Raw genomic sequence first — 27,704 nt, 5'->3', positions numbered from 1 at the left:
TTAACAGGGCCTAAAGTCACTGTCAATGTTTGCAATGTTAAGCTGAGAGTCTTATGTCTCCAACCGTCTTCCTTTCGCATGTCTAAGTTCATGTACTAACCAGGGAAGTGTGCTGTTTTAATGGCTCACCCAGAGTGCTGGGCTGCTGGCAAAGACAAGAGGAGGACTGGGGACAGAGAGGGTATTAAGCTGCCATGCCGAGTCTATTTTAAGTCAGGCTGGGTGAGAGAGAGGTGGAGGAGGGAGTGGCCTGAGTAGGCAAGCTCACCTGTTATTACTATTATTATAATGATATGCTTGTCTACTTACAAGACTTGCTATGAACTCTTTGGGGTAGGAATAGCTTGTTATTCTTTTTCATATCTTAGTGCTTGGCACCCAGTAGACACTTACTGTATATTTATGAAAGGAATGAATAAAAGACCCCCAACTCCTTTGGGGTTTCTTTCTCCCACTACTTTCGTGTGTTAGGAGAACTGGTTAGGTTACGAAGTTCCTTATTTAAAACTTCAATTGCTCCCTTGAGTTTTCTTCCTTAAAGTCATTCACACCTTCAGATGAATTACTTTGATCTAATCATCTGCAGGAGTGCCTGCACTTCAGGATTCACTGAGGGGGATCTCAGATTTGGGGGGGAGGGCCACGAAAGGAAGTCCTCCATGGGGTTGGGTACTTTGTACTGTTGAGAGCAGCATCAGGGGGTTGCTAGACCAAGGAAAGTGCGTGAGGGGCTCAAGAGCAGGTTACACAGGACAGAGTGGTTACCATTACAGAGAATCTACTTTCCAAGCCAGTCTAGAGGGATCTGATGGGACAGGCCACCAAATGCTTTTGTAAACATTTAGCATTTGTACACACATAGCAGCTTGGGGAAGGTGGTATTTGGAGGTCAAGCCTGGAAGCTGAACATCCTATAGCTTCTCTAGAGTTACTAACCTGTACTGTATGGTCCAGGTTAGCTGTGCTTCATGTGTTAAAACCCAATTCCTGTTTCTCCTCAGTGGGAGGAGGACAAGAGAGAAGGAAAATGAAGAGAACAGAAAGGAGACCACATCCTATGACCCCTCCATTCCCCTAGTTCTCTGTATCATCAGTGTGGACTAGTAGAGCTGTCATGGAATTGCCCACTTCACAGGACATGTAGAATATGTTTCCCTGCTCTTCCCCACCTCCCTCCCAGGCCAAATGATCAATCAACTCACACCCTCTCTTCCAAACTTGTAACACAAGCTTAGCACTCACAGGTCAACTCTGGGGCCTGGAAAATTACCTACCCGCCTTCTTCTGAATATTTATGCCCAAATGCCAGGATGTCGGATGCCCGTCCACTCCCATCACAGACAACAACTGGCACGGGAGGGGTATCTCGAAGGTATTCCAAGACAATTGAGATCACATTGGGTCCTCCTTCCACAATGAGCGCCACCACTGGAACGCCTTGACCGATTCCTGCATTAAAAAAGGAAAAGAAAAGGAAAAAAAGAGAAAAGAACACAAAGCCAGCAAACCAAAGAAACAAAAAGAGAAACAAAAAGCACAAACTAAAATTACTGAGCATGGGGGAGGGTAACAACATATGAAGGGCTAACATACGGAGCGAAAATGTACAGAAAACCCTTTAGCAGAATTTTCCCACTAGAGAGTCCATTCGACTCTGCCCTCTCCCCGCAACTCCCAGGGTGCCGGGGTTTTAAAGAGCTGATGACTATACCTCACAGGGGAGGCGTAGAGTGAGGAGGGTGGGAAGGGAATTGGTTAGTAGAAGAAGTGCTGGGCCAGCAGCCAAAAGACTGGAAGCTAAATGTGATCTTAAGCAAGTCTCATATGGATCCAAGGGTCAGTTTCCTATATGAAAAATGGGAAGTTAAAAAAATGCCACCTCCCTGAAGTCATCACAGTGCTAAGAAAATGCCTAAATGGTTCTTTTTATTAAAGACTACCAAAATCAGCTGGGGGCATATTTTAACTTGTTGAATCAACCAGTGGCAAAATTAGGGGTCTATCTATTTCTGACCATAGGTGATAAGCTTGATTATGGATTCTTAACACTAGAATAGTTATAATAAATTACTCAGGAGATATGGCAACTGCCCTCTGCCATTATTGTGTCCTTCACTACTGAGGAAGGTGCCAGGCACACGATGGGCAAACATTTTCTGAATTCAGTTGAATTAAGGGATTTCAGCTATTTATGCTGAGCCATAGACATTGCTGTTTTCAAGTAAAAACTGCCCTAACATCAACACTTACGTATGTTCAACCTAACAAAGAGAAGTATTAAAAACAAATGTCCATGAGAGACATAATGAGAAAGAAATTAAATTAGTTTTCAAGTGACATCTCAAGTATCATCGTTCATTGAATAAGTTTTTTTGCTCAGTTTGGTACCACATTGTATTTTCTCACTCTATCTTCTCAGAATAGTTAGGAAATTGGGCAGTGCCATAAAAATGAAAGGGTTTTATAAGGTACACAAAGCAGTTATCTTAAAAAATAGAGTCAAGATTCTGTATCACTTCTGTAAATATGAACTGAAAAAAGCCCTTAATCACCTCAGTTCTTCCTTCCTCTTCCCCCTTCTGTTATGGTTTTATCTTTTATCTAGAAACTGCTTCCCTATGAGAAATAACAGTTTGGTGTTTGATTTCTTGCTCCATTAGTAAGAGATTTTATTAGACTTGTGTGACCTGTTTTACTTCTGAAGTATAAGTACATCAGTCTCCTAGGGCCTGATCTCTTATAAGTCAGTGTTTTTCATGGTTTGATTTTCATCTGTAAAGAATGGTCCAAAATGCCAGTTACACAAAAAAAGAGTGCTGTTTTAAATCTACATTTAAAAAATGTAAGAAAATAACAATTGTTGATTAAGGCAAGAAGCCAAGATTTTTTTTTTCCCCAGAAGGAACTGGGAGAGAGGGATGACCTGTAGCCCCATCAGAGTTTTCTGTGAATGGGGAGTTTTTGAGAATTACTCCTTCAAATCCAAGGAGAGGGAAGTAAAAGGTCATGCTGTTCTCCTTTGACCCAGAAGCTCTAATGACTCAGACAAAAGGCCACTTTAAAGCTCTGTTGGGGTGTCTATGAAAGAGACACTTTCCCACTGCTATTGTTTATGAGGATTAAGTAAGTTCCTGTTGAAAGGCACGTTAAAGATTAAGGGCTAACTTGAAATGTTAATACAGCACACTTCTTTTGGAGGAGAATTTTCTGACATAAAAAATACCCACCCCTATATGGATTTATGTTCTAATGTGCCTTGGAAAAGAGATTTTTTCCAAGGCACATTGAAAGTTATTTTATAAAGTATTTTATGTTTAAAGTTTAAACTTAAATGTTTAAAGTGATTTTATAAGGTATTTCCAAAATACTATGCTATTTAGTTTTTCCCTTTGCTTTTCTTTAGCACATGCTCTCATATTGTTTCATGTCAAGGAACAATATGCAATACCTACTGTTTTATACCAAAGGATATCATTTAGACTATTTCTAGGATCTTCTAAGAGAGGCCTTGGCCAAATTCTGATTCTTGAGCACTGATTCTATCAGTGGATCTTTACTCCTACTCACAGGCCAACTGTGACCCACTCATGAAGGAAGAAGTCATAAAATGGATCTTCTAGAATGTTCCAGTGATCCAGAGTCTACCAGACAATAGGCAAGATGGCTGGAAAACTCTCCTCTCTTTGAGAGGAAACACAGGTGCAAAGGATCAATTTTCATAGGAAGATTTGAGAGCAATAAGCTGTCAGTTATATTTATCAATAAATCAAATTGTTATAACCTCTAGAAATACAGAAGCATTTAGATGGTCAGATTTCCTATATTTGGAATGAAGCTGTAATTAACTGAAATGATGAAAAGAACTACATTAATTCAGATATATATTCCAGAGCTAAAAACTGGTTGGAGTAAAGTATCAAAATACCACCTATTTTTTCATAAACTGAATATATCCAATATATCTATGCCTCCAAATTCTCTCCCATTTCCTTTAGTGATAATATATGGAAATTTGTTCCATAGACAATGAAAAACCCTTATAGCCTAAAATAAAAGCATTTTTTATTTTCTTAGTTATAGGTGGTAGAGAATCAGGCCGTGCCTAAAAATATGCTTTGTGTAAATTAAACATGCCAATATATGGATATATGGTAACATTAAGCCTTTTTGTCAACACACACACACACACACACACACACACACACACACACACACCCATCACACATATTACCTTTATTTCTGAGAAAAGAAAATGATATCAAATAATTAGTAATGACCTAAAGCAATGGTTCTTAGCCTATTTTTTGGAGACAAGAATCTTTGAAAACTTTTGTGAATCTGATGAAAGCTAATGATCCTTTTCCCAGAAAAATAAATGCTCATAAGGACAGTCACAAAAATGTTTCTATGCATTTCAAAAGTTCATGGATCCCTGAAGCCTATTCATAAAAATCTTGCTTCCTTGTTTTTCTTTATCTCTTCTGTTGACATTTTCTTTTCTAAATTACATTTTAGACATAGGATATTAAAAAAAATCTCTAGAGAAAACCACAGATTTACAAATATGACATCATTAGTAAAGAAAAAGCATTTAAAAAAAGAAGAATGGTATATTCTTTATTAGTGAAATAAACATTTTGGGAATTCACTGCAGATCCAGCTGGATTCATAAGGACCACTACAATTTTCTTTATGCCCACAAAAAAATTTAACATAAATTCCTTTGAAGAGCCTCACAAGTGTAAGCCTTGCTCAGCTGAAACTACTGACCATTCGCAAAAAGTAGTTTAGATTTATAGTTTTAAAAAAATATGACTTCTATTATCACCAAAACGTTCTCATTTTATCTAGGCCCCTCAGAGATCTTTTTGGTCAATACTTGTTCTTTTGGTTTTGGGGAAAGTAGGCTAATTCCTTAGTTGATTGCAATAATTTTTCATTTTCTACTATAACCAAAAACTTCTTAGAGATTTCCATTAGAATTTAATTTTAGAGCAACGCAGAGTTGCTTACTCAGGAAGAGGCAAGATGTTTGCCACACTTTTTAGTTTTTGTAATTTTGGAACTGGAAGCATTATAGCCTACAAAAATGTGAGCTTGAGTAACGGACTTAGCAACTACATTCTAGAGGATTCCAGGTTGACCTCGGGCTTTCAAATTATAAATTGAACCCCAGTTAATGGTTCTTTGCAGAAGATAACCTCTTAGACGTTTGTCCCATTTTGTTATGACCACTATGCAGTTAAGCCTGGGCTTCCAATAATTCAAATACTGTCAAAATTGGCGTAAACAAAGATTGGGTTGGGTGGTGTAAAGAAGGAGGTGGCAGGGAGAGAAGAATGTCTTAAAATTCTGAAAGACCTTTTTCTTCTCTCTCTTTCTGCCAACATGAGACTATAATCTACGAACAGTTCAGCTACTTGTAAAAATATTTGGTGTATTGTAGTGAAATGCTTGGATAAATAGAATTTTTTTTTTTTTTTTGCAGTACATGGGTCTCTCACTGTTGTGGCCTCTCCCGCTGCAGAGCACAGGCTCCAGACGCGCAGGCTTAGCGGCCATGGCTCACAGGCCTAGCCGCTCCGCAGCATGTGGGATCTTCCCGGACCGGGACACGAACCCATGTCGCCTGCAACGGCAGGCGGACTCTCAACCACTGCGCCACCAGGGAAGCCCCGGATAAATAGAATTTTGATCAAACCAAATTAATCCTTCGGTTTACTGTCAACATCATTATATATGATCTAAAATGCCAGTGGGCCTAAGGAATAATTTTTTTGCTGTTGGAAAACGGTTTATATTTACATGGAGATGGAGCATAGAAGATTGATATTTAGCTAAATCTTAATGACCAAAGCCACAGATCATGTGATTGTTACAGTACAGGTCATTTAGAAAGGAGGCTTCAAACATTACATGAGCGATGACTTCTTGAAGATCTTAATCACTTTGAGAATGAGTCTGTCAGTGATGGGTAGGTATTTCTGTTTACCAGCTAACGCTGTTTAGCAATAACATGAACACAGTTAACACACTGGCCTTGCCAGTTCTGGGATTATGTGATTCTTGATGATTTAGAAGTTTGTTTGGAGAATGCATATGCTTTCAAAGTGTGCATACAGTGAGAATTTGTCAATATATTTTATGTTGCAAAATTTTAAATTTATATTATTAAAATGTGTATATTATTAAAAAGCACTGGGCTTCCTTGGTGGCGCAGTGGTTGAGAGTCCGCCTGCCGTTGCAGGGGACACGGGTTTGTGCCCCGGTCCGGGAGGATCCCACATGCCACGGAGCGGCTAGGCCCATGCGCCATGGCCCCTGAGCCTGCGCATCCGAAGCCTGTGGTCCGCAACGGGAGAGGCCACAACAGTGAGAGGCCCGCGTACCGCAAAAAAAAAAAAAGCACTGAACATGTCCCCTTTATCCCATTTCTCATTTGAATAGTCTGGTCTTTGATTCAATGGTTGACTCGACCAATAGATATACTGGTCACCATCTCCTGTATTTGGACTAGAATGGGGCCGTAAAAACTCACTAACCCCTTAAGATCTTATATTTTACAAAAAGAACTTTATACAGACCTGGGGGGCATTAACAACTACTGTAGTGATGGGAGAAGAAGCAGTCAAGCTATTTGCCTCATTTTAATGGGCACCAGTTTACTCTCTACTTGAGAAATAGTGGCTGAAGTTTGCATAATACCACGGCTTTTCACAAAAGTTTGAGAATTAGGTTCTTGCTCCCCTTAATGAATCTCTTCTATGGTCTGCAAATTGTGGGATGGATTTATGAAAATTAAATAAAGCTGGTAATCAGCTGTGTTTAACTGACAACACTCGATACTATTCTTATTTATTAAGTTTAAGGTGCTTCTTATAATTAGGAAGATTCCCAGAACATGAATATTCAGGTACAACTGTAGAATATTACTGTATAGAAAGACAATATTTTAATATGCTTTATTTTGGCAAAAAGAAACGTGACTGGAAATCTTTGAGCTACTAAGGAACAGAGTGAGCCCAAGAAAATATCAAGGAATGACATAAGAAAAAAAAATCCATCTCATTTTAACTAGAATGTCTCTTCAGTCTTCAATGGAAGCAGATGTTTTAGATATTGCCTTCATGTTTTAGAGATAGAATACATTATCTATTCAAGACAACAGAACTATTACTGGAATGTGCCTGATCCCACTTGGAAATGGGTAATAAACCCATTCATTTTAGCAAATCCTGATGATGTATTCAATTGGTAAATGCCAATCCTAGTTCAAACCAATTATGTATATCCTTACTACATTTTTTTTTGCCACTATAATTCTGCCCCTAAATGGATTAGAAAAGCATTTGGAAATATAAAATACTGCACAAATTATTAAGCAGTCAAAAGGAAACCACATGCAACAAGATGCTTCACTTTTAGACACTTTTGGTTCTCTAGTGGGGAAGAAATTCCTTGAAAAAGGACTGGGGTCTTTCCCCGAAGCATAAATTTCCAAGCCATTGGAGGACTAGGCAGGGGTAAAGATAATGCAAATTGCTTAAATGTCTTTTCCTATCAACACTAATCCCTATGGCAACTCCCTTGTCGATATTTAACTTAACAGACCCCATCCATACACAATCTTTCCATATTTAAAGCTAGTGCCAATATTCCAGAATAAACATACATGTATATTTTATCTTGGCAGTTAAAATCTCAGTAAATTTGGCTGAAGATATGAGGTTGTCAAGACGTTGAAGATACAGAGTTTGAATTCATGGAAACATCTCTCTGAGACAATGATAAAAGACCGAAAACAGATGGTGCATAGCATTTCTTACCCTGGGGACTAAGAATGTTAAATCTACTGAATTAATATGGCCAATCCCCTTTTTTTCTGTTTGTTTCCAATGCATTTTTTTCTCTTGTTGAACCAATCTATTTTTCACATTATCAATGCTGCAGGTATTTTCTTAGGAATTCAGTACCAGCCCCCACCAGAGGACTATAATTTTGGACACTGCCTTCTTGCTTTGCTTTCCCATGTAGCGATTGAAGGCCAAAGGCCAGAACTGGGGGAGTGGATGAGTGGACTGAATGTAAAAATCTTGAAAGCCAACCAAAGAGGTCACTGTGGCATGTGTACTGGCAACTCCCATCATGTCCTCTCTATCCATACTCGCCTATCAGAGAACTGAACTGTCCGCAGCACAGAAGGGCAGCCTTACTTGGCATCTTTCAAAGCTGATTGGAATGGAGGTAGATTCCAGACCTGCAGTGGGCCAGATTTGCCTTCCTGCACTTTGAATGGAGACCTTGAACCTGAGGTGAGTAACTGGGAGGGACTGGGAGGGCATGAGTATTTGGGGAGTAAAGCCTCTATTAGTGGTGGCTCTGATGGGACCATATCAGGGTGAATAAACAAGCAAAGAAGTCTGTGTGCAGGAAGAAAAGAAGGGAACTGAGTGCATCACAGAGGAGAGATCACGTGGCCTGAGTGAGAGGGAGGGAAAGAGTGTGTGTGTTTGGGGGTGAGAGAGAGAGAGAGAGAGAGAGCGAGAGTGGGAGAGAGAGAGGGATTTATTGCCTGGATTATTAGTGACTTTTCAGTTCAAGATACAGTCACTTGGCTGTAGTTCGTACAGAGTCCCCTATAGATCAAAGGTAGAAAAGTTTTTTCTGTAAGGGGCTATATAGTAAATATTTTAGGCTTTGTAGGACAATGGGCAAAATAGAGGACATCATGCAGGTACTTATATAACAAGAGAGAAAACAAATTATATAGAATGTTTATGGACAAATTGCAAAACACAACTGAATACATTTTTTTTTGTACTACAGGTCTACTAACGAGAAAAATGGAATTTTCAGATGGAGGCTGAAATTTGAATTTGATGTAGTTTTCATATGTCACAAAACTATTCTTTTATTTTCAAACATTTAAAAATGAAAAAAAACATTCTTAGCCCATGAGCCATATGAAAACAGGGTGGGCCATAGTTTGCACACCTTCCTCTAAACACATTTCTCTTTATCAAAAATACTCCTTTATATATTTTGAGTGAGTTTCTCTTTATTGCCACCAAACATTCCCCTCCCCAGCCTCACCTCTGCTGACTCCAAGGAAGTCTTCGCCTGTCCTTAACAACATGGAAAGTCCTCAGATGCTCTTTTCTCAGCCTGAGGACCCTCACAGGAAGACAGTAGTTGAGGGCTCTTTGTAAGAGAAAAATGGAGGATAGCAGAGATTTTTTTTTTTTTTTTTTTGAGGTAGGGCCTTTCTTCTTTTAAATTTATTTTATTTTTGGCTGCACTGGGTCTTTGTTGTTGTGCGTGGGCTTTTCTGTAGTTGAGGTGAGCGGGAGCTACTCTTCGTTGCAGTGCACGGGCTTCTCATTGTGGTGGCTTCACTTGTTGTGGAGCACGGGCTCTAGGCGCACAGGCTCAGTAGTTGTGGCACACGGGCTCTAGAGCGCAGGCTCAGTAGTTGTGGTGCATGGGCTTAGTTGCTCCGCAGCATGTGGGATCTTCTGGGACCAGGAATCGAACCCGTGTCCCCTGCATTGGCCACTGCACCACCAGGGAAGCCCTGAGGTAGGGCTTTAAGAGGCAATATTCAGTTCTAAACTGGGTGTAAGCCTACCATCTACACAGTGTCAGGCAGGCCTTGATTTTGGAGCTTAACTGATGCTCACGTGGGAAACCTGGTTACCAGTCATGGTGAGCTGCTCTGCTTCTCTCAAAGAGAAGAGGACTCACTCATGTAGTCGAACAAGGAAATTCACTCAGACAGCGGAAGGGATTCAGATGGTCTTCAGAGAGCTCTAAGCCCAAGAGCAGAGAGAGCAATCCATCCTCTCTGAATACCCTTGGCTCCTGGAGAGTGGCACCCTCTTCTATAAGCCAGCCAGCCTGGGACATTTGCTTGCTCCCCCACTGGCAATGTGGGCCCCAAGACTGGGGTTTTGCCTTGATTTCAGTAGACTTTTCTGGAAGCACTTCTTCATGCAACACCACGACCATCTCTGCCCTATACTCTGGAAGCCTGGACCTGTCTCACTCAGATGATGACTCTTTTCTTTAGATCATGGGCTGCCTGGCTGGAACTAGGCTGAACCTGTCCTGTCCTGATCTCTGACTCTGATTCCCAGTTCCATGACTGCCTCTACCTTCATTTGTCTGCTGCTTCCTGTTGACCCCTACTTTCTAACTCAGCATGGGTCACTCTAGTCTATTGTACCTCCTTGCTACTGTAAACTCTGACAGCATGTCTAGACATTGTACTACTAACATGGTAGCTGGAACTATGCACATCCTAGAAAGGCATAAATACATCTTGATATGACTTGATAAACCAACAATATATTTTAGAATTCTACACAGTGTCTAATACACAGAGTTGGCACACAATTCATAGCACTGTTTTGAGTAATGAGTTATTTGTCAAGTATTTAGAACAGAGCCTGGCACTTACTGAGAACTATATGGTTAAACAAATATAAAGATTATTATATATATTTATTAGGTTTGTAAAAGGTTTCTATTTTAACTGTATAAATGATTCATGACGACAAATGCATTTTATGGATTTAAACCAAAAGTATGCTCTGACAAATAAATAATTTGATACACACTTTTCCAAAGTTTGAATATTCTCTCATGCAGACCAGTAATATGCTTAGGAAGGCAAATTCCTTTATCTCCTATCCAAAACACTAAAACTTTCTGCTTTGGGGTAGGTGATCTTTTTGTCACTCCCCAGATGTCTTCTACCAAGGGGCCTCTCCTCAGTGCTTCAATGAGCTTAAGTCTCTTGAATTCTGTGGGTTGGACAAAGATGTAAATGCCAAATAACAAAACTCATAAGTTGACTCCAAGTATATTACATGCTAGTAAACAAACTTAGCTTTTGACTTAATCAATGGAAAACAGTTATTCCCTCATGGCCAGACAGCTCTGATTAAAATGTTCTGCTATTAACGTCCATATGTTTCTAGGACATCCAAGCAACAATCCACGTGAATCGTTTCAAAGGAAAGGGAACGGCCAATGGCATGGGCTGTAAGGCAAGTATTACTCTCATAAAAGGAAAGAGCCAGCGTTTTTTTCTTTGGGGCCATTGTTTGCAGGCTGAATGTTTTAATGTAATTGATCTAAGTCTACAAGAAAACTCGCCCAAACAAAGCTACAGTCTTCTTAGTTTCTGCTCTGTTCAAAACCCACATCAAAAGGCATCCTTGCCTTCTCAAATGTAAGGTAATCAAAGTGATTCTAACTCATTTTACTTTATAATTCCTTGCCCACACTCCCCTATAAATGTGCCAGGATCTAGGTCCACAGCTCGTACAAGATCCTTTGGCTTCTTGGCAAAATTAGTAAGCAGCAGAGCAGCCAGGGGAATTATGATTTGGAAAGACCTAGCCCACAGTGCAGGGCACGGCTGGGTAGGAGAGGTAAATGGTAAGAGAGAGGGAAATGTTGCTGGTAATGGCAAAATTGTATATTAATTTGCCCTTCCAAAATAATTTTAAAAAAAATCTCTGCGTCATTTGAAGGAGACTGCAATTACTTCTCCCTGCACCAAATGTGAAAAATTCTATTCCCTCTTTAAGGCATGTTCTTTTTGACTTACTCTTTCTGGAGAACTTATATGCATCCTGCAGTTCCCAGGCTCAAAGTCTTCCTTAGGCCCCTCCCTTTCACCCCCACCAGGCAGAATTAACTATTCTCACTTCTGTGTTCTTATAGCATTTACTTTTCTTAAAAGCCCATGCCAATGAATATACTTTATAAATTTGTCAATCAACTACTATGATATCAAGGAAAAAACTCTCATAGTACCATACATATCTCTTGAAGTTTTCTCTCATTAATTTACATGTTTGGACATCTCTTTTCTCTGTAGGTAGGTTTATCTTTGTATCCCCAGCATATCATAGAGTGTTCTACATGTAGTTCACTAAAATCTGGGGTACAGAAGGAAGGCAGGATACTGAATCACCTCAAGTATATCCTGATTGCTCATAGGTTATATGACAATGTAATTATTTCTACAGAAATTTTCAAATGTTTTATGACATAAGCAATTTTCCCTTAATCAACTGACCTGAGATCCAGGGCACTTAGATCTGATTTAAATTCTCCTGAAATCAGGAATGATGCCAAATGCCCAGTTTCTGTGCTCACTGGTTTTCCTGTGGACTACTGAGATTGCTTCCTAACTGATTGCTCTGCCTCTACAACAATCATCACATAACTGCTAGTTATCATCTGTAAATACAGTCTTCTCTGTAACAATATTTAGTGGGTTCCCATTGCTTATAGATAAAAGCCCAAATAATTTTGCATGACAGACAAGGCTCCCCATGTTCTGGACCCAACCTTTATTCACAGCCTCATCCCTCTCTCCAGAACTTTCTGTTCATTCTGATTCTAGTCTCATCCAGACTATCTTCCTTATCCTCCATCTAGGACTATTTTTAAATTTCCCTTTAGCCATCCTAATTTTCAGAGAGGAGTATCTTTCCCTACTCTTGGTTTCATGAGGAGGAATTTTTCCTAAGCAGATCCTTGGGTTTTCTATGCTTTTACTCCTTGGTAGATTTGAGAATAATAACTGGATTTGCCCACTCAGTCTCACTCTTCTTTCTCTTGGCATCTTCCTGCCTGCAGGAAGCCTGACATCTCCCAAATCCTCCAGGGCCCTGTCCCTGCGGGTGTATGTGGTGGGATGGGGAATGAAGGCTTACTGTGGAATTCTGCCTAATTCTGGGGAGTCAATAATCCCACTTGGTCAACAGTCTAAAAGCCATGTCTGCTAACTTGTCCCCCAACTAAAAATGATATTCTGAGTTCCATCAACTACTTCTTTTATTTCTCAAAGTGTTTAGAACTTGGATGAGGAAAAGAGGTGCTATTTATTGTAGCCCCTCAGAAACCCTAACTCAATCTGCAAAGTCCAGTTCAAATGTTACTAATTCCTGAGGCCCTTCCTAACTCCCTCAGGCAGTATTAATTATTCATTCCTTTGTAGTCCCATTATTTATTTATTTTTCTACATATCCTTTGGCAGTTTTTAAATTCTGCCTTGCTTTAATGAAAGTTTCATCCACTACATTGTAAACCCTTTGGGACAGAAACACCCACACCCCTCTTAGACAACATTCTGGTTTCCATAGTGCCTCATACTTAGAAGGTAGTTCAAATAAATGCTTGTGAAGTAAAATTAAAGGTACAATGCCTAGGGTCTATACCTTGGGACTAGCACAGCTGAAATGACATGAATAGATGGGTTGTTATAAGGGGACTAAGTATCATACCTCAATACTACTGATGCAAACTGCTCAAAGTGGAGATGACAGCCATTTAAGTGGTCCCTGGTATCCTTTTACAGGCCTTCACTACTGGCTTAGTGGTGGTCAGAGACCAAGAAAAGAACACGCTGAGTGACCTGGGTGGGTGCTCACACATTGCCTTGTCCATCTGGATTAAGTCTGCAAGAGTCCAGATTCTTAGGAACTTGAATAGCCAATTACAGTTCAGCTGTCTTGTACTTTTAAATTGAAGCCTTATTATTTCTCAGAATTGGACCCAGCTGCAGTGACAACGTGTCCTGGACACTGGGGAGAAAGACGCGAACAAAGGTTTACACCCTTCCCCTTGCTGGAAGGATGTCTGTGAAAGCTATTATTTCCTCCAGTTGAAATAAATAGGGAACTATATGACTGAAGTAGAAACCTAATTCTGTTCTCTCTGAGGTGATGGATACGTTTTAGCAGCTAACTTGCTGTAGGCCAGGAGTGACCTTCATTCATCACAAAGGTTATTAAAGTTATTAAAATAACTGACTGCCATTATCATGTATGAGACAACGGAAGGGTACTGACTATTTGGGAGCTGGTAATGGTATGTAATCCAATTTCTGACCAGCGGTTGGGAAAAGCGATACATTTTTATTTGATTATCTGGCATCTTTTCCAAAAGATAATGTGTCCAATCTGATCAAATTTTCACTGTTACTAAATCCTCAGTGAGAAATATGGTGACAATGTCATGGGAAACCTTCTTTCCTCTGGTGTCAAGTTTCCATGTGGAGGGCTCCATTAATGTGACACATCTAGCCCCTTGTCCTTCTCTTGTCTCTATATATAGAATTGAGTAACCTGGTTGGTGGTGACTCATGTCCATGTTTCTTGATTGGATAGGACGAGTCTACTAAAAGTCTCTCAGTGAGGAGGATTTAGCATCCTTTTTCATTTTCCTCTGTGGACCAGTGCCAGTCAGTAATATTAGTAAAACTGTTTCTGTAGACCCAAATTTCTCCTCTGGTTGGCTGTCTGAGGGCTGAGGTAAGCAGGCAAACCCATTTGGCCCTCACAATAAGTCATTATCTTCAACTACTTCATCATTAATAAAAGTGATATTTTGATCTCCATCTGCCTAACTCCAGTGTTCAACTCTTGGTCAATTTGCATCTTGGCCTGTCAAGAGTGAGTTATAATTCACTCGACTTCCTCAAGCTCCAACACCATGAATTACAGTGCAGTCACTTCTGTTTCTGGCATTCATTTTGCAGCAGCATCTAACAAACTTGAACCTCTGGTTCAAGTTTGTGAACGTGATCTTATTTTTTAGACGCAAATATGGCCTCTTCTGAAAGACAGTTTTTTCTTAATGTCTTTACAGCTCCTTAAAAGGAAACAACAATTGCCACAGATTTAAAAAAAGCTTATTAAAAATGGAACCCAAACAAGGGGGCTTATGAATTTCTGGGTCGCAGTGAATGATTTCATGTAGTGAAATCCACTCAGCCAACTGACTGAAGACAGTTTCTTATTCCTGTAGGGGAAGTAGCGTCTACGAGGCACCCACCAGGTGCTGGGCACTCAGCCAGGCGAGTTGCATATGCTCACTTAATCTGCTCACCAACCCTATGATAGAGATATTATCATCCCCATTTTACAGTTAAGTAAATTGAGGCACTGAGAGTAAATCACGTCTGAACAGGGTTTCAGAGACCTATTAGGAAATTCAGAGCCTGCACTCTGCACTCCACTGGCTTGTCTCTCACTAGGGTGACCAAGTGATTTATTATACAAAAACCAGGACATTCTTGCAAGTGAAGAGGTCATCATTAATAATTACTCTGGGATGACAAGGATCACTATAAACCAGAATTATTTAGTTTTGGACAAATCTGTACATATGATCACTCTAGGGTCTCAAACTCGTTTCTAGCAGATTTTTAAAAATAGACGCCAATTCTGGATATTTAGAAAGGGGCCTGAGTTTGTTCACTGTTCCTTTGTTCACCTATTCCTGGCTTAAAAAGGCTAAGACTCACTTGTTGCCCCTCTCTGATTCTTGAGATCCAGTTTCTAGCTCCATCTAAATAAATCACAGCTGTTTGTTATCAGAGATATTTCTTCTTCCAGCCACACAGAGGCATGAAGCTCCAGGGAAGGATTAGATCATTAAGCAAAGGAAAATAGCAACAATACAACAGCACCTGCATAAATTCTGTAGGGGGAAAAGATCAATTTAAAGTTTTTCTCATAAAGTTCTAGCATATCCTTGATGGAGTTGGATATAAATGCCTTCTACTTCTCTCTTATAAATAAATGTCTCATTACATTCTATCACTTAAGCACACTGGAGTGTCATGATGAAGAATCAGAGACAGTCAAGGCCCAGGGGCATGGGGGTGGTTAACCTCATTACCCTGCTCTGTTGAGTTGGTGTGAAACAGCCACTTGAGTTATTCCTACTGCTGCCACCAAGAGTCATTTGACATCAATACTCAGTGCTAATACTATCATTCTCGTAAATGGGTTATCCTAATGTTACACAGAAGAGCGTGGCACTCTAAGGACTGCTCTTAAAATCCTGATTCTAATGTGCAAAGAACTAGTTTGTGCATTGAAAATTATCACAAGAAGAGGTGTGTGGAAATGCCCATTTCCAGTTCTCAGCTCTTCTTACCAGTGTGTGCTCTAGTGGGATGGCTCTCAAGCCTAGCATCCTCCAGAATCACCTGGAGGATCAGCTAAAATACACACTGCTGGGCCCCACCCTCAGAGCTTCTGATCAGTAGGTCTAGAATGGGACTTGAGAATGTGCATTTCTAACAAGTTCCCGGATGATGCTATTGTTGCTGGTCCACGGACCACACTCTGAGAACCAACACCCTAGCATAAAACTGTAGGGAGTGGAGACTTTGCACCTGTGAAAAGAAGTGAAATCTAAGATGTGCCCCCTGGAATAAATTAAGATGAAAGCCCATGGAGTAGGACTGAAATGTCCCTGTTATACTTCTAATAGTCTATTGAAGTCTGACTAGGAGTCAGCAAACATTTTCTGTAAGAGGCCAGACAGTAAATATCTTCAGCTTTGCAGGCTAGATGATCTCTGCTGCAAGTTCTCAACTCTGCCACTGTAGCATGAAAGCAGCCAGAGACGGTGCATGAAAGATGGAGCGTGGACACGACTATATTCCAATAAAGCTTTATTTACAAAGACGAATAATGCACTGGATTTGGCCCACAGGCCATAATTTGCCAACCTTTGAGTCTAACTAATGTGATAAATATGATTCATATATTGCAACATCTGTTAGTATGTTGAGCCCAAGTATGCCTATGATCAATGAGAAACCAACCAAGCTGGAAACCTGTGTCAGCCAAGCACTGACACCTGTTTTAGCTGCATGTGATTGGTTGACTATTGCCCGCACCGGAAGATATGCACTCTTCTTGCAATTCAACACCTACAACCGTTTAAAAATCAATGGCCCACCACTTCATCCTAATTCAACAGGGGTTTCACTGCACTGCTGGAAATTACGTATATTTAATTTACTCTCTACTTGGTACTTTGCCTAAAAGTCAATAATATCTTCCTGTGTAGCGGGATCATTGATTATCAGTTAATTCATATTTCATTTTAAATTTGTTTTTTCTTCTCCTTATTTCCAAAAGGCCCACTGGGCTGTCTTTTCTCACAGGAGGTTTACGCTGGTGGCCTGAAGATAAGCTCTCATGATGGTTTTTGTTAAAGAACTAAGCTCGCTGATGCTCTGAAGAGGAGGAGGAGAAAGACAAGTGTATTTGATGGGGAGAGGTGGAAGCGGATGAGATGGGGAGGAAATTATCCAACTCCTGGGACAGGCAGAAAAGACTCGCAACATCCCTGATGGTCAGTTCCCGGGTCTCTCCTTACTTGTCCTGTCAACAGCATTTGACACAGTTGGCCACTCCTTCCTCTTGGAAATATGTTCTTTGCTTGGCTTCCAGAGAGCATTCTCCTCTGGTTTCCCTCTCACTTCACTAGCTGCTCCTTCTTTATCTCCTTTGCTGGTCTCTCCTCTGATAGAAGGACTGTCTCGAAGCTCAGTTCTTGGTTCTCTCCTGTCCTGTCCTCTCCTCACACACTACCTTGGTGATCTCATCCACTCACATGGTTTCATATACTGTCGACACACAGACAACTTCCACGTTTATAATTCGAGGCCAAATATCTCCACCGAACTTCAGTCTCACATAACCGTGCCCCTCTCGACGTCTCCACGCGTGCTCTGAGGCCTCTCAAATCTGACATGTCCAAAGCTAAGCTCCTGACATTGTCCCATCCCTGCCATCCCCATCCCCACAGTCTTCTCCAGACTGGAAAATGGAAACTCCATTCTTCTACTGATCAGCCTCCAAAATCTGGAACCATACCCCATATCCAATTTGATGGTAAATCTTGCCTGGTCTACCTTCATATCATGGTTCAAATTTGACTACTTCTCACCTCAACTGCTACCACCCCTAGTCTAGTTACCATCAGCTTTTGCCTGGATTAGTGCCATTTTCTCTTGACTGGCAACTCTGTTTTCATTCCTGCTCCCAATCTGGATGACTCTCAACTCCGCAGGCACAGTGAGTCTATTGAAACATACAAGACCACTCATTCCTTTGCTCAGAACTCCACAAGCTCCCACCTCCCACAGAGTGAATGTGAAAGTCAGAGGCCTTACAGTCCTGCCTGGCCCTGGCCCTTGTTTCCTCTCTGGCCTCCTCCGCACTCCTCTCCTACTCTTCCGTCCACGTGGTCACACAGGCCTCCTGATGCTCCTCAAACATGCTGCCCACATTCCCACCTCAGCGCCTTTTTAATGTTGTTTCCTCTGCTGGAAATGGTCTCCTCCAAAACATCACACAACTTGCTCCCTCATTTCCTCCAAGTCTTTACTCAGATGTCCCCTCTTCAGGGAGTCCTCCCCCTACTCTACTGAAAATTGCAGCCCCTTCCCTGCACTTGCCTTTCTGCCTTCTTTGCTTTTTCTCTCTCCCCAGCACTTATCACTATGCAATACACTATGTATTTTACTTGTTTGTTCTCTGTCTCCTTCCACTCAAATGTAAGCTCCTTAAGGGTGGGATTAGCACAGCCATCTGGTCTGAGGGGGCTGCTGTGAAGTGCCTTTGGGGTGCTGAGTCGGGGCTGCAGAGCCCTGGCCACGGGGATGCCAGCTGCGGTGAAGATACCGCTGGCTTTACTCGGCCAGGCAGCACCAGAGCCTTCCACCCTGGAGGGACCAAGCAGGCTTGGGCAGTTGTTTTTATCAGTGGTCACCTTGGCTGAGGGAGGTTAAAAGGCTCTTATTCAGTTTTCCAGGTACATCATAAGCATGAGAGAGGCGGGTAGGGAGAGAGAGAGGACAGTGGGGTGGGGAGAGAAAAGAGGAGAGGAAAGAGGGAGAGAGGTGGGAGGAGAGGAGAGGAAGGGGGGGGAGAGAGAAAGAGAGAGAGAGGAAGAGGGGGGGAGGGAGGGAGCGAAGGAGGGAGGAGGGGAGGGGAGAGAAGGGGAGAGGACGAGGGGAGAAGAGAGAGGAATATGAGGAGAGAGGAGAGGAAGAGGGAGAGAAGAAGAATGACAGCGACAGGGAGGGAGAGGGAAGGAGGGAGGGGGAGGAAGGGAGAAAGAGAGAGAGAGAGAGAGGGAGAGGGTGGGAGACACCTAATAGATAAAGATTGAATTTACCAAAACTAGATGGAAAGGGGGCTTGGAATTGGATTTATTTGAATTAAGGAAAATTGTTACTATGTGACATTTCCTACATACCTAAGTTTATGAACAATAATTCATACTCATAACAACGGTTCTTATTACTTGAATAATGGAAATAAATAAATCAATGGAACAAAACAAACCCTGCTCCACTCAAACCAAGAAAACAGGATAGAAAAATGGAAATACAGGGTGTAATGAACTCTCCACTTCTCCCCAAACTCCACCATGATTTCATAATAAATTCTAATGTTAACCAGAGTCAATATGCACTTCCTGTGTTCTCCCTTTGGGTGGACGAAATGCTGCTAATGAGGAAGGGTTCAGCTCAGATCTTTCTGATGACCAGGAAAGCTGACTCTTCAATCCTCAGCCCTCTGTTTTAGCAAAGGTGCACCTGTTTTTCCACCCTGCCTCATTCTACCAGAAATTGCCCACAGAACCCCATGTGGACCCAGAGACGTCAAGGCTCGTTAGCCAACAAGAACTGTTGATTCCTCTGCCTGGGATTTAGGACTTGAGTGTTTGCCTGCAGGGTTGCAGGCATGTGGGACTCTGTGAGGCTTGTGAAATCTGGCCTCCTTGCAGAACAGGGACAGCCTGTTCAGTAAGGGTAAGAGTGCTTGTTGCTTCAGTGATGGATGCCAAAAAAAAAAAAAAAAAAAAAAAAAGCTGCATGCTTATTTGGCCAGTATTAGGGCATAACATCTCTATTTTCCTCCTATTTCTCAGGGCTTAATGATCTTAAGCTGAGGGTTCAAGTTAAAAGATATTTATTCTGTTAAAACTTATGACAACTTTATTACTGACATTCTGGGAGCACTACTTCTAGTCATTTTCCTAGCCTATATGAAATATAGGCTTACTTCCACTAGTTTAAATGGCTTGAAATGATCCAAACAGTATTTTCAAAGGATGGGCAAATTATTTTAAATCCTGGGAAGCGGCTTTGAAGGGCCCTATGACAATTGCCCTGGCCTGACCCATCTCCAGTGAATTAAAATCTCAGTCTGCTTTTTTAAAAGACCCCTAGAGAATGAGATACCTTATCGTCTCCAAATATATCCTACTGTAAAATTGTTGATTATGGCAGAAAAGCACTCAGTCAGCACAAGTTTTCCCATCTATTTTATGTTTGTCTAACTTTCTAAAGTTAGCTATGCATTTCTACTGAATGGTTGATCCTAATGTAGACTGAAAAGCAGCCATGGGCACTTATCACTTTAGATAAGTGCAGAAAAATCAATACTTATTTCTTTTTCTGTGTAAATGGAAATAATGAAGCCATGATGGCATTGGCTGCTACAAAAATGTATATCCTAGACTCTCTAAATCCACAAGATAGAAATGATTTGACAACAAGCACAAGTCAACAGAAATGCAGTCAAATTTCCAGAATAAACCTTTTTATGCCCATGACAGTTGGAAGTATGCATGATGGTCTTTACCTGTACACGTTCCTATTTATTTATCCTCCCTAAATCTATGTATTATTGTTTTATTATGTGTCCCCTTTCATATAGCTTTTAGTTTCTAAACTCTTCTATTACATTTTTACATCAGGCTGGAAACGAGAGTTAAAAATAAGGCCAGAAAACCAAGTATTGATGTTTACAATAAAAATTTATTGAGCACCTACCTACCTGCATGTGTCAGGCACTGTGCTAGATTTGCAGGATGACAAAAGTGAGTATGACTCAGGCTCTGCTCACATGGAGCTCACAATCTACAGGTGGTGAGGGAGGAGGTGCAGGCAGACAACCGCTCTACCAAAGAGGCAATGCTACAACACAGGTTTATACAGAGTGCTGTGGAAACGAGGGTTATGTGGTGAATAACTGAGCCTAAGAGGATCACGTGTGTGTGTGTGTGTGTGTGTGTGTGTGTGTGTGTGTGTGTATGGTTTCTGGTAGTATTTCAGAAAAAAGAAGATTTTCAAGCTAGACTTAAGAGTGTAGGTTTTTGCCAATAAGTAGAGTTGGGACAGGTTGGAATTTCAGCAAATGTCAAAATGGGACAAAAACACATCGAACAGGGCATGTCCTTTAAGAGAAACTGCAAGTAGCTTGGAATGGGTGGGACATAAGGTCCACAGGCATTAGGAAGGAGAGGAAAGCTAGAAAAACAACAAATGAGAAGATATGGAAGGTCTTCCAGTTAGTGAAACAAGGAAGAGACTGAGTCCCACCAAGAAAGTTGCCACCAGAAGGACCTATTAGTTCTGACCAGCAACCGAGACCAAAATGCCAGTCAAACATTTGCAACCCAAATCTTTCTAATCTGAAAGGAGATCTCAGCATTCTTCCCTACGTGTAAAAGAACCTAAGTCTTATCAGAATGGTGGACAGTTACCTGTTTCAGACTCATTTGTTTACAGGAACTGTCCCAGTCCCTGAACAGAGAGTTCCAATGTGGAATGGGGTTCCTTCCTAAAAAAGAGAGAGCTCCTAGCTTGAATTGGAAAATAAGTCAGATAAACAAGACAGGCAAATACCAAGAAACAGGTTTCATTAAATTTGTTCTACTCCTTCAATATTATTCTTTTGACTCTGTTATTTTCTTGATTGACAAGGTGACTTTTCATTAACAAGCATGGCAAACAGTTCAGTGTCACAGCCAACTTCTGTCAAGCCACTTTATAAAATGAAGAGAGGGCAGATGTTTAAACTGTAACTGTCTTCTTCACACAACCTATCTTTTGAAGGGAAAATTCTTTAAAAGGCAGAAAAACTTCAAACAACACATTCAGTTGAGAGCATCTGGAAAATGGCAAGTTATCACAGTCCAAAGTTAACTGATCATGAATTTGGTATTTGTATTTTGGATGGTCTTCTACTTGATTGGTTGATTCTACCAGTAGTAAAAAGTCTGAATGATTAGGCTGAACATGTTACAGCATCCAAGGAAGACAATGAGATGTTCCTGATATGCATGTAACCTGCCCAGAGGAAGTTTAACATCCTTTTCAGGTCACTTGATTTGAATCCAGGGCTGTCAGTCTCTGAGAATATAAATTCACTGTTTCTTACTTCCAGGGCTTCCTGGATGAAGCTCTGCTATGACCTTTAACTTACAGAGTTGTTATTTATCTCATGGAACAGTTATGAGCTCAATGATGGAAAACTTCATGTCATGGTTACCCCAATGCATTGGATGATGGTGCAATGATCAAAAAGATGCCAGTGATGACAATTGAACGTCCCTTTGCCTTCCCAGCCTCCTTCATATATTCTCAGGCATAGGATGACAAAGGGAAGTCCACGAGTCACATGAAGAAAGACTGTAGCCATGGGCACACGATCAGGAGCTCCTCTGTCTTCACCCCTACCGCCCATGCCACCACCCTGTCCTACTTCCTCCTCCTCTTGTTCCTGTGAATTCCTCTACCATCTTGCCATTAACCACTGTCCTCCACCCAAAGTTCTGCTGACGATTATTCCCAGCTGAACCAATACTCAACCCGTGTCTGACACAGAGTTTGTGTTCAAATAGTTGTTGAATGAAATAATGACCCCCAAACCCTCCAAGGTAACAAAATTTTAGCGGAGTGTCTTTTTGAATGAAATAATGCTTCCTTATGTGGGGTGAAAAGAGCAAGGGTTTTGGAATCTTATCAGCCTAGGTTTGTACCTGTCTGTACCACTAACTGGATATAAAACAAGGGCTTAACTACTCTGAGATGCTATTTCATCTACTATAAAGAAGGAAGATAATAATTCCTACTTTGAAGGGTTTTTGTGACTATTGAAAGAGACAGTATATATGAAAATGCTAGCACAGTGCCTGGAATATACTTGGACCTCAATAAACGCTCATTTCTCTCTTCTCTGTCTTATGTGGTATTATTAAGATGAAAAATAATAGGGAGTAATTAATCTCTGGTGTAGTTGGATGTCTTAGAAGAGATAAACAGCAGTCACAGGGAGGGACAGTGTTAGGAATTTGTAAAGGAAATCATTATTTCTATGGTTAATTTTCTTGGTTGGGGTTTAAGAGGAAATTCATGTTGTCCATTAATTATACTTACCAATTGGGTCTAATTGGCAACTACCCCAAAATGAATAAAACAAGCGGGAATCAAGAGAGAAAAACGGCAGGCATCCTGTCAAAAAATAAAATCTTTGAAATTTCTACAACCCAATGGTTGGATTCACATTTTATTAAAGCAGACCAATCTCCCAATTTATAAATTTACTCATGTGATGGCAACCCAACTGCATATTCAGACCTACGCAAAGCATCAAACAGCACTCTGTACCAGCTATGCCTTGTCTCACTGCTCCCTCAGATGAACGGGTCCTTAAAATCAACATTCCCTTTGCTGGAGGACATAGCCTTCATTATTCTGTTTCAGCCTAGATAACTGTTGTAGTGGTTAAAGGGTTAAATGAATTAATCCATGTTAAGTGCTTGTAACAATGCTTGGCACTTAGTAAATCCTCAAGAAATGTTTGTTTTTGTTATACTAATTATAACAATAATTATGTCTTCCAAGGCTGAATAAGTACTGGATTCCTCCCTCCCTCCCTTTAAAAACATTTTTTTTTCTGATTTCTAGAGATACATGTCTTATTCTCAGGTAATTAGCTACTTCTGACCTAAAAGAAGTACTTTTTCAGAGGATAATGTACTTAACTTTTCTTTTTAAAAGGGAATTGAAACCATTGCCAATGTGTCACTCAACATAGCTCATGTTATTTACTGAAGAGATCCCCACATTTCCCTCTCTTCTCTCATGGGCCAAGAAAATGACTAATTAGATAGATAGATAGATAGAACCATATATATCTATATCTATCTGTCACATATTATCTCTATCATATACCTCTTTCTATCTGTCTATCTATCTATCTATCTACCTACCTACCTACCTTTCTATCTATCTATCTTCCAAAAAAAAGTCGTCAAAGACATTTCATTATAACAGGTTTCCTACCAATTCTGGCTATTCTATCCCAAACTGGGAGAGAAATTTAATGGTAAGTAATGTCTCTGGAGTTGTTAACTTACTAACAAGCTAGTTTTAGGCTAGATGACTCAGGCGGGATCTCATTTCAAATCTAGGCCTCAGGAGAATCTGCCTCTGCCCCTTTTTGCTCCTTCCCTAAAACAGCATTTCCAGAGGGGCCCAGATCCTTGAGTTAGGTTCGAGCCCTAGTGTCCTAGAATCAAGCCAGACTTCTAGAGCAGCCACAGCTTGGGGTGGTAGTTGTTGGTTGTTGGTTGGGCAGAGGACAGCTGGTTGGTGAGAGGCATAGTAGGGTCTCACCCCACTTTTCATAAAACATCACTTGGTAATTTCCTCAGTGCCCATAACTTGGCAGGGCTGCCTCTTCATAAGAATGTACTCATTGGGGAAAACACAAAGCAATATCACTTGAAGCACAAAATATAAGGGTTGGTTCTTCTGGATTATCAATAGTTTACAAAATAACAAGCCAAGGAGGGTCTAGGTCCTGGCGGCCGAAGAGTGTGGTAGGTAATGGTCGTCAGCGCAAGGGTCATTTCATCACTGGGAAGGGACAGCCCTTGCCCGCGGTGATGGTGGCTAGCAAGATGAACAAAGATGCGCAGATGAGAGAAGCAATTAACCAAAAGTTGATAGAAACTGGAGAAAGAGAATGCCTCAAAGAGTGGCTGAGAGCTAAATTAACTGAATGTGGCTGGAAGGATCAGTTGAAGGCACACTGTAAAGAGGTAATTAAAGAAAAAGGACTAGAACACATTACTGTTGATGACTCGGTGGCTGAAATCACACCAAAAGGCAGAGCCCTGGTACCTGACAGTGTAAAGAAGGAGCTCCTACAAAGAATAAGAACATTCCTTGCTCAGCATGCCAGCCTTTAAGATTGAATTAGATTGTGTTGTTTTGTGGTTTTATTTCTGAAAGTAAAACTTGCCAGACTTCCCTGGTGGCACAGTGGTTGGGAATCTGCCTGCCAACGCAGGGGACACGGGTTCGATCCCTGGTCAGGGAAGATCCTGTATGCCGCGGAGCAGCTAGGCCCATGCGCCATAACTGCTGAGCCTGTGTGCCTAGAGCCCGTGAGAAGCCCGCGCATCACAATGAAGTGTAGCCCCCACTTGCCACAACTAGAGAAAGCCTGCACGCAGCAAGGAAGACCCAACGCAGCGGGGGCGGGGTGGGGGGGAACTGGCCATAAATTAGGAATCGATTTCCCAAAATAAAATCCTTTTTTGTATGATGGTATACAGTTTTCAGTAATGATGCATACAATTGTATTGATTTTTTCCCTAAATGTGTTATTTTAATAAATATCTCATTAATTAAAAAAAAAGTAACAAGCCAAGAGTAACTACTGTACATTTTCCAGAAAGTTACTAATTAGCACCTTCCTGAGAACATAAATTCAGTTTGGGAGCACACACCTCCCCAGGCCACTCCACTACTCTGTGCAACAATTAGACAGCTTGTTAAATATTACGAGCAAACCCTCAAAGAGCTGATGACACAAACCCTCCTGGAAATTTACCACAAAAGCGCTTGTTTAAGGAACCAAGCACAAAATTGGCTTAGCTGTGTCTTTCCTGCAGACTGAACAGCACACTGGTATTTTTAGTTTCTTTCTTTCCCCCCACAGTTACCAAGTCCTAATGAACAAAAGTTAAATGACATTTTAGTGCAGATCAACCAGATTTTTGCCGATTTGTTGCACAGCTAAAAATGGAAATGTCTGAACATCCAGTGTCTGTTGATTGTGATTCCAATTCTCTTGATACTTCCTTGCTTACCCTTCAAGATGCAGTGGAGAAATGGTCTCAAGGGGAAAAACTGGAGAAGAAAGGGCTAAGGATTTTGCATCAAATACGTTGATATCCTAAGTGCCCTGCTTTTATTCCTTGCTCAGGTGCCTGGAGAACCTTTTCTTATTTGAGTTCCCCTGGTGCTTTGTTAAACAGAATAAGAGAAGTACCTCCCAAACTAAGGTAATGACAATGCTGAGCAAAGAGCAGCAGTTAGGAGTTTGGAGTCGTGAGTTCAGGTAAAAGCTGTGCCAGTTAATTCACTGTATGAATTTAGGTAGGACACTTGATTGACCTTTTCCAAGTGGGCTTTCCTATCTGGAAAATGAAGGCAATGAACTAGGTGAAATATATATATATATATATATATATATATATATATATATATATATATATATATATATATAATACCAATGATAATATATAGTTATGGATATATAGAATCCCATGAGTATGAATAGCTCTGCTTCTGCCCCATCTATATATCTATATCTATGTATACACAATAATGTTCCATTTATCATATTACACTATATTCTACCTTTACATCATTCTATTAAGGAGGGTCAATAAAAGGGAAACAATGAAACATCTATATCTTATCCTTATGATTTTGATGATCGCGTTTCCTAAAGAAACAAACTAAGCCTAGTTCGCATATAGACCTTATTTATATTTGCAGCTGAAATTTTGCTTATGAAGATAGGAAAAACAATTTAATGAAAGTAAAATAAATGTAATTAGACCACATGCTATGCACTACCTTTCTAAATGTTGAAAGCTTTCACCCACATGGCTTGCAATCCATTGCCCACATTCCATCTGTCAAAATCTTCCTGAGAATACCTTGACTACACCGCCCCCATGAACATTCCATCCAGAAATGCTTTCTGTCTGAATTCCTGTTGTATTTCGTATCATTCAAGGGCATTTGACACTTGTTGCTGTTTAATGCAGCCCTTTGCATACTGAGAGCCCGTGGAGCACAACAGTTGAGGCATGGACGCAGGCAGACTTCTTGGGTCTGCCACTTTTTAGCAGTCTGACCTTGGGGGCTATTACTTGACCTCCTTTGTGCCTCAGTTTTCTTTTTGGCCAATGGGAATAATAATGGTACTCACTTCATAGGGTCGTTGTAAGGATTGAATCAGTTATTCCTTGTAAAGTTTTAGAATAGCACTCAATAGCTAGTTATTGCTAACTTATTTGTAAAACTCTAAGTTCTTCAAGTGCACAATTATGTCTTATTTATCTTGCCACCTCTATAGTGCTTTATATATTGTAGGCACACAAGCAAATACTGGTGGAGTAACAGAAGAACTATCAAGGGGAAAATAACAGAGGGAGCGATCACTACTTATTTTAGATGACAGATATTTTGAGTTCTCGTTCTTGCCATATTTTGAAAAGCTGACGAACTTCTAACATGTATTTTGGCTCCATACAGAGCATCTAACGAGTACAATGGAGTCAAGAATATAGTGGGAGCCATTTTTTCCAGTGTGAGCATCACAGACAATACTCAACATGAAATGGCTGTTGAATGAGCTGTGTGTGAGCCTACTCCATCACGGGGAGTAGGATCCAGGGAGAGGGGAGCTGGACTTTGGGGTGCCCAAGAGCCTAATAAAAGGAAAATGAACAATTTAGCTCTACTGAATTGTGCTCATGGTAGAGGTATAGAAGTAGGGCATTTTCAGGAGCCCCATTATACTAGGCTACCTGGTTATGGCTAAGGATTGGGAATAAATTTAGGCTATTTTGTGATTTACCAACTCCAAACAGGGAAGATAATTTTGGCTCTGATTCCAGCCACTATCAAATATAAGATTCAAACCTGTTATGTTGTCTTATTGTTTTATACACATCCTTTATATGATTTGAGAATATTATTCTCCATGGCA

General features: G+C 40.7%; 1 protein-coding gene and 1 pseudogene across 7 annotated transcripts in view; one reads left to right on the top strand and one right to left on the bottom strand.

Annotated features, from left to right (window-relative positions):
* The window catches only part of TRPM3 (transient receptor potential cation channel subfamily M member 3), a 519,386-nt gene that overhangs the window by 191,415 nt on the left and 300,267 nt on the right, over nt 1-27,704 (bottom strand). For 3 of the 7 annotated variants that reach the window (XM_067744178.1, XM_067744179.1, XM_067744183.1), the window contains exons 7-8: nt 23,063-23,137; nt 1,275-1,449 (exon numbers count right to left, since the gene is read on the bottom strand). In XM_067744178.1, the coding sequence (XP_067600279.1) occupies nt 1,275-1,449; nt 23,063-23,137 (250 nt within the window). Of the gene's footprint in view, nt 1-1,270; nt 1,450-23,062; nt 23,138-27,704 lie in introns of those variants that run through there. The other 4 variants (XM_067744181.1, XM_067744182.1, XM_067744184.1 and 1 more) reach the window with 2 other exon arrangements.
* On the top strand, nt 24,478-24,931 carry LOC137227039 (transcription and mRNA export factor ENY2 pseudogene; annotated as a pseudogene).

The sequence above is a fragment of the Pseudorca crassidens genome, chromosome 7 (assembly GCF_039906515.1).
Source record: "Pseudorca crassidens isolate mPseCra1 chromosome 7, mPseCra1.hap1, whole genome shotgun sequence".
NCBI classification, from domain to species: domain Eukaryota; kingdom Metazoa; phylum Chordata; class Mammalia; order Artiodactyla; family Delphinidae; genus Pseudorca; species Pseudorca crassidens.
Note: the sequence above shows the minus strand (reverse complement) of the source record. Positions and strands in the feature narration are given on the sequence as shown.